General features: G+C 36.3%; 1 protein-coding gene across 3 annotated transcripts; it reads left to right on the top strand.

Annotated features, from left to right (window-relative positions):
* Window positions 1-2,531: 2,531 nt before the first annotated feature.
* Window positions 2,532-9,655, top strand: LOC122298575 (bifunctional D-cysteine desulfhydrase/1-aminocyclopropane-1-carboxylate deaminase, mitochondrial-like). 3 transcript variants are annotated; one of them, XM_043108391.1, is made up of 10 exons: window positions 2,532-2,819; window positions 2,913-2,978; window positions 3,085-3,301; window positions 3,523-3,633; window positions 5,972-6,063; window positions 6,833-6,925; window positions 7,737-7,794; window positions 7,873-7,986; window positions 8,566-8,765; window positions 9,333-9,655. In XM_043108391.1, the coding sequence occupies exons 3-10, from the start codon at window positions 3,125-3,127 to the stop codon at window positions 9,535-9,537; spliced, it is 1,050 nt and encodes a 349-aa protein (XP_042964325.1). In that variant the 5' UTR covers window positions 2,532-2,819; window positions 2,913-2,978; window positions 3,085-3,124; the 3' UTR covers window positions 9,538-9,655. The 3 variants fall into 3 exon arrangements, with proteins under 3 accessions (XP_042964325.1, XP_042964323.1, XP_042964324.1); XM_043108389.1 differs by having other exon boundaries at window positions 2,533-2,819; window positions 3,107-3,301; XM_043108390.1 differs by having other exon boundaries at window positions 2,534-2,819; window positions 3,107-3,301; window positions 8,668-8,765.
* Window positions 9,656-10,088: the final 433 nt, after the last annotated feature.

The raw sequence follows: 10,088 nt of genomic DNA, 5'->3' as shown, positions 1-10,088 counted from the left end.
TAACGTCATATTTTTGTTTAAGAAGTGTTACAGTTATAAAAAATTCTAAAAAAAAAATCTATAAATTTATACGGTTTCACGTGATACGTTATATTCACTTAACAATAAAAATAGTTTAATAATCTAACATATCAGATCAATCCACATCAGTTTGTGAGTTTATTTTTATAAAATTTATTTATGATTAAAGTATTTCTCTTTTTATTTTATCTTATTATTTTGTATTAATTAGAATAAGGACTTTGTCAGGGTCTTTGCCCTTCCTTTTATATATTCATTTTTTTTTTTGGCAGATTATATATTCATATTTATTATCAATGCAAGGTTGTTTAGAGGGAGAAAAAAAAGCATTTTCTTCTATGACAACGTTAAAAATTCCCAACAAATGATGCCCTCATTATAAATAGATTTCTACCCTCTAGTCAACCAATTAGACATATGAAGGTGCGAAAGTGGAACCCATCGCTTAATTGAAAAGCGAAGCCCATCCGGTTTGAAGGGCTGTAGAGAAAGTAATCTTGAAAGCAAATTTCAATACGAGATATAAAAAAATATCAGATTTACTATTTATTATCCTCTCAAATCACACATTATATTTAATTTTTTTTTAAAATTTTATTTTTCTTAAATTAATTGAATTTTTTTACTCATTATCTATATACCATATATTTGATAAGAGAAAAAAAAATTAAAAATTAAAAGATTATATATGATGTGCGGTATGAGAATGATAAGTATAATTTTTTATATTCAAAATAGATTGTAAAGTTACTTTCATGTATCACCCTGCAAAAGTTGGTTGGCCGCCACCTAACTTGCAGTCAAGCAACTTGTGAGCACTACCTTGCAGAGGTGGCAGCGGTCAACCCTTTTGGAATGGGAAATGGGGAATTGTTGGGGATAAATGTACCATGTCCAAGATGCACGTGGCCTAGTCTATTATAAAGCAATCGTCAAAAAGTAAGAGGGAAAAAAGAGAGACAAGATAAGGCAAAAATTGAAGGGAGAATACAAGTTAGACACGTGAAAGGAGATAATGAAATGACATAAAACTAACATTTCTTAACAACTATCCCAAAAAGGCCATAATAAAGGGGGTTTTGGACGACTCCAAGGGAAGGAGATCATCTTCAACTTCGCTATGCGAGATGCCATTTTTTTTTTATCTTCAATCTTGCAAGACGAGACACCATTTTTTTTCTTTAGACTAAACAGTTCTCCAATCTTTATTGTATATTGAGATATGAGAGACTGTAAAATACTCTCATCATAGTGGATTTGCCCTCTAAATGATCCATGGAAGTATGTCATGTGCCAAATCACATAAATCCATATATCTCATCTCTATTTATATTTTTTATATTCTTTTACTATTTACTGTTATGAATGTATGTACAAATATTGTATCGATAAACAAACCACATCCTTGCGGCCCGAGTCACCTTTATAGGCTGGGAATGAATCTTTCTCCATTATGTGAATTTATACATTGACAGGATACGTCTCCTCCAACCCTTCCGAAGATTGACCAAAGGAGCACCCATCCATAGCACACCTTGCACCTCTTCCTTAGTGGGCTCTTTTGTGCCTTTTTATAATTATTATTGTTTTTTTTTTTTCAAAAGGTCGATTTGCATATTTTGGAGACCTGTTAACTTTTGAAGATGTTTGACATTGTACTTTGGGCGCATGAGATTAGTAAGATGAATCTTGTTCTTCACAACATTTAAAAGTGTAATATCATTTAACCGCATCGAAAATAAAAGCATTTAACCTGTGTGGGAATACATGCTTTCTTGGAACTTATTGATAGGGACTTGATGTTGTGTTTAGATGTTAAGTTGAGTGAAATTCTTTATAGTTAGTTGTGAGTTGAGTAGGTAGAGTGACTTATGTGAGACTCATCTAAAATGAGTTTAGATGTTAAGATGAGTTTAGTACTATTGATGTGAAATTAAAAAAGATTATGAGTCTCACATATAAATATGTGTTAAGTTAAAAAAAGGTTGTGGATTCCACGTGTAAGGATGATTGAGTTGAGATAAATTTAGTAATTTGAGAATTAAAAATTTAGATGTTAGATTCAATTTAAAATTAAACTGAATTAAATTGATTTTTATTGAGTTATAGAACCAAACGTTACTATATAAGCATATAAATAAACAGTAACAAGAGTAAGCATTAATTAATCGAAGACCCAGTTTTTCAAATGGAAAACTTGAATTTAAAACCATCCACCCATTTATCAACAAAAATTTAATCAAAAGGATGTCCACCCCAACCTTGCTCGAGTGAGACTCACGAAAAATTAATTTTTTAATAATAAATTTCTCTTTTTTGAAAAAATTATACCAAACTTACATCTATTAGATAGAGTTCTAAAGTATGCAAATTTTATTCCATTTAAGAAAAAAATAAAATTTGTCATTAAAATTTTGATTTTTATATATAAATCTTAAATTTATTTAGATTTTCAAAAGAATTATTTGAAATTTATGCATTTTAAGGTTATAAATATCATTTTTCTACGATAATAATAGTGGACTAGGTGGAATCAAATGTTGTGCCACCGATGGACGGTCCGCCCACTCACTCATCCGCTCTTCACCATTCCTCCCGTCAACAAATCCTTCTGTCCCATACGCCCCAGCAGCCTCTCTCACTCTCCGATAATGGACGCCAGCTCCAAAACCGTCGTCGGTGACGCACCACCGACGCAGCCATTGGGCTTCGACTTCCTCACCAGGAAACCATACGTCCCTCCTCACTGGGCCTCCCATCTCAATCCCATCCCCTCTCACGTCTTCTCTCTTGGTCATGTGAGCCAAGCTGATTAACCGAGAACGGTGTTTTTCTTTCTTCTTTTAGCTTGAACTAATGGCAGTTTGTTTGTTTGTTCTTGTTCTTCTCAGCTTCCGACTCCAATCCACAAATGGAAGCTCCCCAATTTGCCAAACAACACCGAGGTCTGGTTGAAGGTAATCTTCTTTATATACCCCTAGGTTCATCGAGATCTTGATGAATTGTTTTGAAGTTCAAGATGTTGCTTCGATTTTTCTTCACTCTCCTGGTTTTCACTGACAGAAGAAAATTTGCAATTCTATAGCGTGATGACCTTTCCGGCATGCAACTGAGCGGGAACAAAGTCAGAAAATTGGAGTTCTTGATGGCCGATGCCGTAGCGCAGGGTGCTGACTGTGTTATAACAATCGGAGGCATCCAAAGCAACCACTGCCGCGCAACTGCTGTGGCTGCCAAGTATCTGAATCTTGACTGCTATATTATACTAAGAACATCTAAGGTAATTTTTTTTTCCTTAAAATTTCCAAACCCCTTCTAGAAATATATACCATGCATGTATGCATATATATGTGTGTGTGTGGTTTATGATTATATACGCAGAATCTGCTATATATATATATATATTTGTGTGTGTGAGAGGGAGGGAAGGAGGGAGGGAGATTTGATTTTCTTCTCGAATAAGATGCGTGACATCCTTTCTGTTAATTTTCTGTTTATCAGGTCCTTGTGGACCAAGATCCTGGACTGACTGGCAATCTCCTGGTCGAGCGTTTAGTTGGAGCTCACGTCGATCTTATTTCGAAAGAAGAATATGCAAAAATTGGAAGCGTGGTTTGTCTCTCTCTTTTGGTCCTTTTTCTAAGCTTTGAATTCTTAAATGCATGCTTGATTTGATCACATTATTATTACTGCATGCATCGTAGGATCGTTTTCGTCTCCCCTGTTGAATTCTGAACCTGAAATGTGCTCGTTTAAGTGATATATTTGTTTGACTTATTTCAAAAACAACTTAAGTGAAACTCCAACGCAACTTTTGTGGGATGGTTTGGAGGAAGAGATCAAATACCATTTGCTCAAGTGGGAAACAGTTTGTTGTCCTATATCCAATGGTGGTCTGGGTATTAGAAGTGTGAGGACTTTCAATCGAACACTTCTCAGTAAATGGTTGTGGAGATACATTCGGGAACCAAAAGCCTTGTGGTGAGGGGTGATCAGGTGCAAATATGGCGATATATATATATATATATATATATTTTTTTTGGGGGGGGGGGGGGGGGCAGGGGAGGGGTGGTGGTGTACTAAAGAAGCTAGAGGAGCCAATGGAGTGGGGTTGTGGAAAAATATCAAAAGAGGTTGGATGGTCTTTCTTTGACACACCCGCTTTTAGTTGGGGGATGGAGCCAGGATTAAATTCTGGCAAGATATTTGATGCGGTGATATGACTTTACAAGAGTTATTTCCCTCTCTTTTTCAAATTGCCAGCGTCAAAGAGGCTTCAGTGGTGGAGGTTATGGGAATATCGGGTGGGCAATTTCATTGGAATATATGTTTTAGCAGGATTGCGTAAGATTGGGAGATGAATAGTTTTGTGGATTTTTACAATCACCGTACTCCGTGAAGCCATGTAATCTACAAGAAGATGGGTTGTGGTTGGTCCCTACTTGGAAAGGTGTGTTTTTGGTTCATTCCTTCTATAGTGCTCTTTCTCAAGATCCCAACAGTCGGTTCCCTTGGAAAAAGGATATGGAGACACAAGGAGCCCCTCAAGGCGGCTTTCTTTGTGTGGACAACATCTTTGGGTAAGATCCTCACTACTGATAATTTGAGGAAAAGGAGGATAATCTTAGCAGATTGGTGTTGTATGTGTAGGGGAGGGGGTGAGTCACTAGATCATCTTTTGCTACACTGTGAGATCGCACAGGCTTTGTGGGATGAGGTGCTTATTAGAGTAGAGTTGGGTTGGGCCATGCCAGGGACCGTGGTGGCAGTCTTGGCCTGCTGGCCAAACATAGGAGGTTTGTCTCAGATCTCAATGGTTTGGAAGATGATCCTACCATGCATCATATAGTGTTTATGGCAGGAGCGGAATGCGCGGACATTTGAAGACAAGGAGACATCGCTAGAGGAGTTGTTGGCTTTATTTTTTAGTACGCTATGTAACTGGGCCATAGCTGTTGATTTCAATGGGATGGTCCTTCACGATTTCCTTGTCTCTCTTGCACCCGCTTAAATAGGGCTGTTTCTTTTATATACTGGCCTAGGCCTATTCTTTGAGTAATAAAGTTTTGTTTACCTAATAAAAAAAAAAAAAAACAACTTAAGCAATATATATAGTCTACATGGAGTGTGTTTTGTTTGAAACAACAACAAGAAGAGAAAAAAATTGTGTGACTATTGGTGAAATTACCACATACGGACATATTGGATATTTGGACAACACAAAAAATGCTGGTTGACTTCATATTATGAAGTCAGTTTGGGGATATATGGATATGCATCTGGTATATCCCATCTTTTAGTGTAATGTATGACTAAAAGTAAATTAATTTCCTTGATTTTGGTATGGATATGTGTCCCGCTAACTGATGATGCAGGAAAAAAATAGGGATCCTATCCTTATACTCAAATAAGAGCAAATTTCTTTATCTTTGATTTTGGTACATTTTTTGTATTGTACGTCATTTATCTGAGTCCAGATTCTTCATGCTAAGTGTCACTGATTTAATCACATCCATAACATCGCTCTTGCCCTATAGAGAAGTTAAATAGCGTACTTCCACTGATTTTCCTTTTTCCAGTTCTACTTTTGTTATTTTTCCTTTACTTGTCTAGGCCTTCTGCATTGAATAATCCTGGCTGTTTATATGTTGTATAAAGCTCTAGTGGCTAGATAAACGTATTAGCAATTTCATATCTATGTTGTTTTCTCTTGTTATTCTATACCCATCCATTCTACTATTCACCATTGGTGTGGCTCTGTGTCTGAACTAATGGAGTGAATTACCTCGATCCATAGCTGAGATAATTTATTTTTCATTGATTGATGATGGACTCATCTGAGCTACATGTGACAGGCTATGTTAATGTTGTTTACCAGCATCCATTCCCTGATAGTATTCCATTGAAAATATTTTGTTTGTAATGTTCTTTGTTATGGATTTGATCTCAGACTCTTACTAATATCTTGAAAGAGAAATTGCTAAACGAAGGGAGAAGACCATATGTTATTCCTGTAGGTGGATCAAACTCCCTAGGGACTTGGTGAGATTTAAGTTGCTGATGTCTATGCTATTTTATTTTGCCATTTTCATTCTGCTTTTTGGGAGCAATAATGTTATAAATTGAAAACTATAGTTGATTTCCTTGCAGCTCCTTGTTATTTAGATTTTGTGACCTGTTAGCTGTCAAAATTCCCTTGGTTCAGATGACTTTTCAGTCACATTTTGAACAGTGACTGGGGGGTTGATTTTCTGTGGATTTTGTGATCTAGTTTGTCTTCTGCTTTTCTTTTTGTCTTTATTTTCCCTTTTTTTTGCTCTTTCCCCTTTTTTGTTTTCCGTGATAGAGTTTTGAGGCCTCAAAATGAAGGTCGGTTTAGTTACCTTCGATTGACCCTTGTGTGTTCTACTACTGAACACTTTTCTGAACTTGGTTTACATACCTTTGTATTTCTTTTAATTAATCACTCTGAAAATTTGAAAAATTATTTGGGGCTAGTTGCCAAGTTTTCTTATCCATCTCTCTGTGGCTTTGTTCCTTTCTTGTTTGGTATGTGCTTGCACAATTTTCAGTGTAATTAGGTGTCTCTGTTGTATACTCCCTGTGTATATGGGCTTTGCCTAATTGCATTCGATCAATAAAGTTTATTACTTATCAAAAAAAAAAAAAAAATCGTCCAAATTCGAAGTTTTAATCACCTTCTTTCTCAATGAGTTCATCATTCTTTCCGAACTTCCCTAGATTTCTCAGTTAAATGCTATTATAGTGGCTGTCTGCCACTAACTTTTACATGTGATATTATTCTGTTCAGGGGATATATTGAAGCAATTAGGGAGATTGAGCAGCAGCTTCAGACTGGGACTGGCCATATAAAATTTGATGATATAGTTGTAGCATGTGGCAGGTACTTCATCTATTAGTATTTGCTGCTACCAGTGAGTTTTTTCTTTTAGCTTCTATTTTACCTAGGGCAATACTGACATAGCACAGGATTCAATTCCAAGATTAGGAGCTGCCTATGATTATAATAAGTGGGCTAAAGGCTTTTGATTTGGGATTTATGATTAAGAAGGCTAATTGAAAATTTCTGAATGGGAAAAGGACTGGATAATATTATGCTTGGAAGGGTTGTATGGATTCAATACAAAGAGGAGTGAGGTTGCAGGATTTTTTTGAAAATCGCCTGTGTTGCATGGGCTAAAATTGGGATCTGGGTGTAGTTTTCTCTAGACGTGCCTAAAGTCTCTTTTGATGATCCCTTTTGAATCCAGTGGTTTAGTTAAAAAATTGGAGTCAAGTAAGAAATTCATGTGAAACTTATACTAGTAACCATCCCCAAATCTGGAGAGATGTCACTACCACCAAATGAGCTCACTTGTGAATGCTCCCCATAGTAGGTTGAGGCCAACGTCCCAGATTCCATATGAACCCAAATAATTTGTTTAAGCTTTTGAAAGCTAGATATTTGACTTGAGGAAGATTATTGAGAAATAAAAAAGTTTAGTTTGGGTCTCATTGTACATTGAGAATATGGAAGGCTCTATGTATAACTTGGGTTTGTACAAGTTCTTTCCTTTGTCTGAAACGCCTTTTTTTAGTGCAAAATAAAATCACCTTACTTGCAGTTTATTGTGGGAAGATGATAGGTATGATACAATATTATGATGCAGAAAAAATGAAGTTGATGATTATACTAATATATTGTTGATTTTCAGTGGGGGTACTATTGCTGGTCTTTCTCTCGGATCATCACTGAGTACATTGGACGCAAAGGTTTGTCCTTAATAATGTAGTTTCTTATCTGCTGTTCATGGCATGTCAATTAATCTCATATCTATTTTTCAATTGTAGGTTCATGCATTCTCTGTTTGTGACGACCCTGATTACTTTTACGAGTTTGTTCAAGGCCTACTCGATGGACTTGATGCAGATGTTGACTCACGTGATATTGTTAACATTCAAAATGTGAGTGCCTAGCCATCATTTGCATGCTCCATTCTAGACATAAACTAATATGTGACTACACATGTTCACTTTGTTGAATGCATAAAGTGCATGCATGATGGACCTTTAAAAAAAAAGTGTACGCATCATGGAAAATCTTCTATATCCAATATATCCAAAGGGTAGGCTGCAAATGAATTTTATCTGGTTTGACATAGCATGCATGTTTAGGTGGAAGGGGGGAGACAGGTGTTACAAGGCTGCAATCATTTTTGTTTGCCTGGTGTTTCTAGCTTTAAATAAATAAAATGAAATTAAAGCTTTTTTTTTGTTTAATGTAATGAGGGTGGTTGGTTGCAAGGTTTAGTGAGGGTATGTGGGACACACATATGCCCACACACTTTCAGGTATGTTCTTGCATTCTTACCTCTGCAGTTTATATTAAGCTTCGTAGAAATCTCTTCTTTCTAGTTAATATGGAAATGAACACTGAAATGGTGTATTCTTTTTCTTTTTTCCGATTGACAAGTTACACGCACAAATTGGATTCGGAAATCACAACATGTCTTCCATGGTTTTTTATTGGACCCACACGTGCAGGCACACATGATTGAGAGAAATTTTATCTACTTCCTTAATCAGGCTGAGGATGCCATTCAATTGATTATTAAAAGAAGTAATCGGATTCTTATCTTCCTTCAGGCCAAAGGTCTGGGCTATGCAATTAACACCTCTGAGGAGCTTAAATTCGTTAGGGAAGTTGCTGCAGCCACTGGTGTTGTCCTTGATCCAGTATATAGGTATGAGTAATATGTTTTGCAATTGATCATATCTAGATAAAGATAAGGTTCATAACCCTTAGGAGTTGGCTCAAGTGGTAAAGGCCTTGAGCTTGAAGGTATGCTCCCCCCTAGGTTTAAGGTTCAAATCCCATTGGGTGCACACGGGAAACTTTTTGCCGAGGGCCTGTGTACCCCCAGGATTAGTTGGGACACTGTTCCCGAATACCCGGTGCCACTCAAAAAATAAAAATTAAAAAAAGAAAAAAGAAAAAAAGAAAAGGTTCATCTCTTGATTGGTGGAAGAGCATATTTTACGTATTATCTTCACAGATATTATATATAATTTTGTTAAGGTGTATTTGCAGTGAACCTTTTGGTGTAAGGTTATATGTGTGACCCAAAAGATAAGATAGGAAATTTTGACAACAAAAGCAAATTTACTGCCACAATTTGACAAATATATCTGGACTGTTTCAATTTTGAATGAAACAAGATTATTGTTGTTATCATTGATATTTCCGTGGTGAGTAAGCATAGTTGGTTTAGACCATATTTTCCCTTTTTTTGATTTTGCATTCATTTTAGTGGGAAAGCTGCTTCTGGGATGATGAAAGACATGGCTGAGAATCCAAAGAAGTGGGAAGGGAGAAAGATCCTCTTCATACATACGGGTGGACTCCTGGGTTTGTATGACAAAGTTGAGCAGATGGCCGCATCTTTGGGGAATTGGCGTCGAATGGATCTCGATGAAGAAATTCCTCGCACAGATGGTATTGGAAAAATGTTCTAAAGTAAAACAAACATGCAAGTGATTGTGTAGCACTTTTGTGTTGATGCACCTAAAATACTCCCATATATATATATATAATATGTATGCACATACTGAGTTGCGAGTTCGTTGCTCCAAAGGGTTCTGATAGTCTCAAAAGTGTTAAATCTTTTTCCAACTTACAAAATTTGGAATCAGAAGTTTGACTTTAATTTAAACGGCAGCATTCTTAAATCTCGCCCACTTGCAGGATTTTAAAGCTTCTTCGGCCTTATACTCCACATGCAGATTAATACTCCTTAATTGTGCAAATTAATATCGTTTTTATTCACTCGTTTTTTTAACCTTTTAAGCTCCCCAATATAAAGTCTTCCATTGAAGCTAATATATCTAAGAGAGAAGGGCCCAAACTCAATGTTTTGAATACTGCATGGGGTTCGAAATTTATCATGCTGGAATAGTAACCGGCTCGGAAAGGTATGTGTTTTGTACTAGATCAAATACCGACCCTTTCAATGCGTTTTAGTCAATATCAGCCAATTTTCAGTGCATTTCGGTCAATACTGTTGGGT

The sequence above is a fragment of the Carya illinoinensis genome, chromosome 16, assembly GCF_018687715.1.
Source record: "Carya illinoinensis cultivar Pawnee chromosome 16, C.illinoinensisPawnee_v1, whole genome shotgun sequence".
Lineage (NCBI taxonomy): Eukaryota > Viridiplantae > Streptophyta > Magnoliopsida > Fagales > Juglandaceae > Carya > Carya illinoinensis.
Note: the sequence above shows the minus strand (reverse complement) of the source record. Positions and strands in the feature narration are given on the sequence as shown.

Bases quoted from the DNA above. Each gene is read 5' to 3' on its own strand.
- LOC122298575 (XM_043108389.1), top strand. From the start codon at position 2,559: ATGTTGTGCCACCGATGGACGGTCCGCCCACTCACTCATCCGCTCTTC. The intron at 3,302-3,522 runs GTAATTTTTTTT...TCTGTTTATCAG, and splicing joins TTATACTAAGAACATCTAAG to GTCCTTGTGGACCAAGATCC. The intron at 3,634-5,971 runs GTTTGTCTCTCT...ATTTGATCTCAG, and splicing joins ATGCAAAAATTGGAAGCGTG to ACTCTTACTAATATCTTGAA.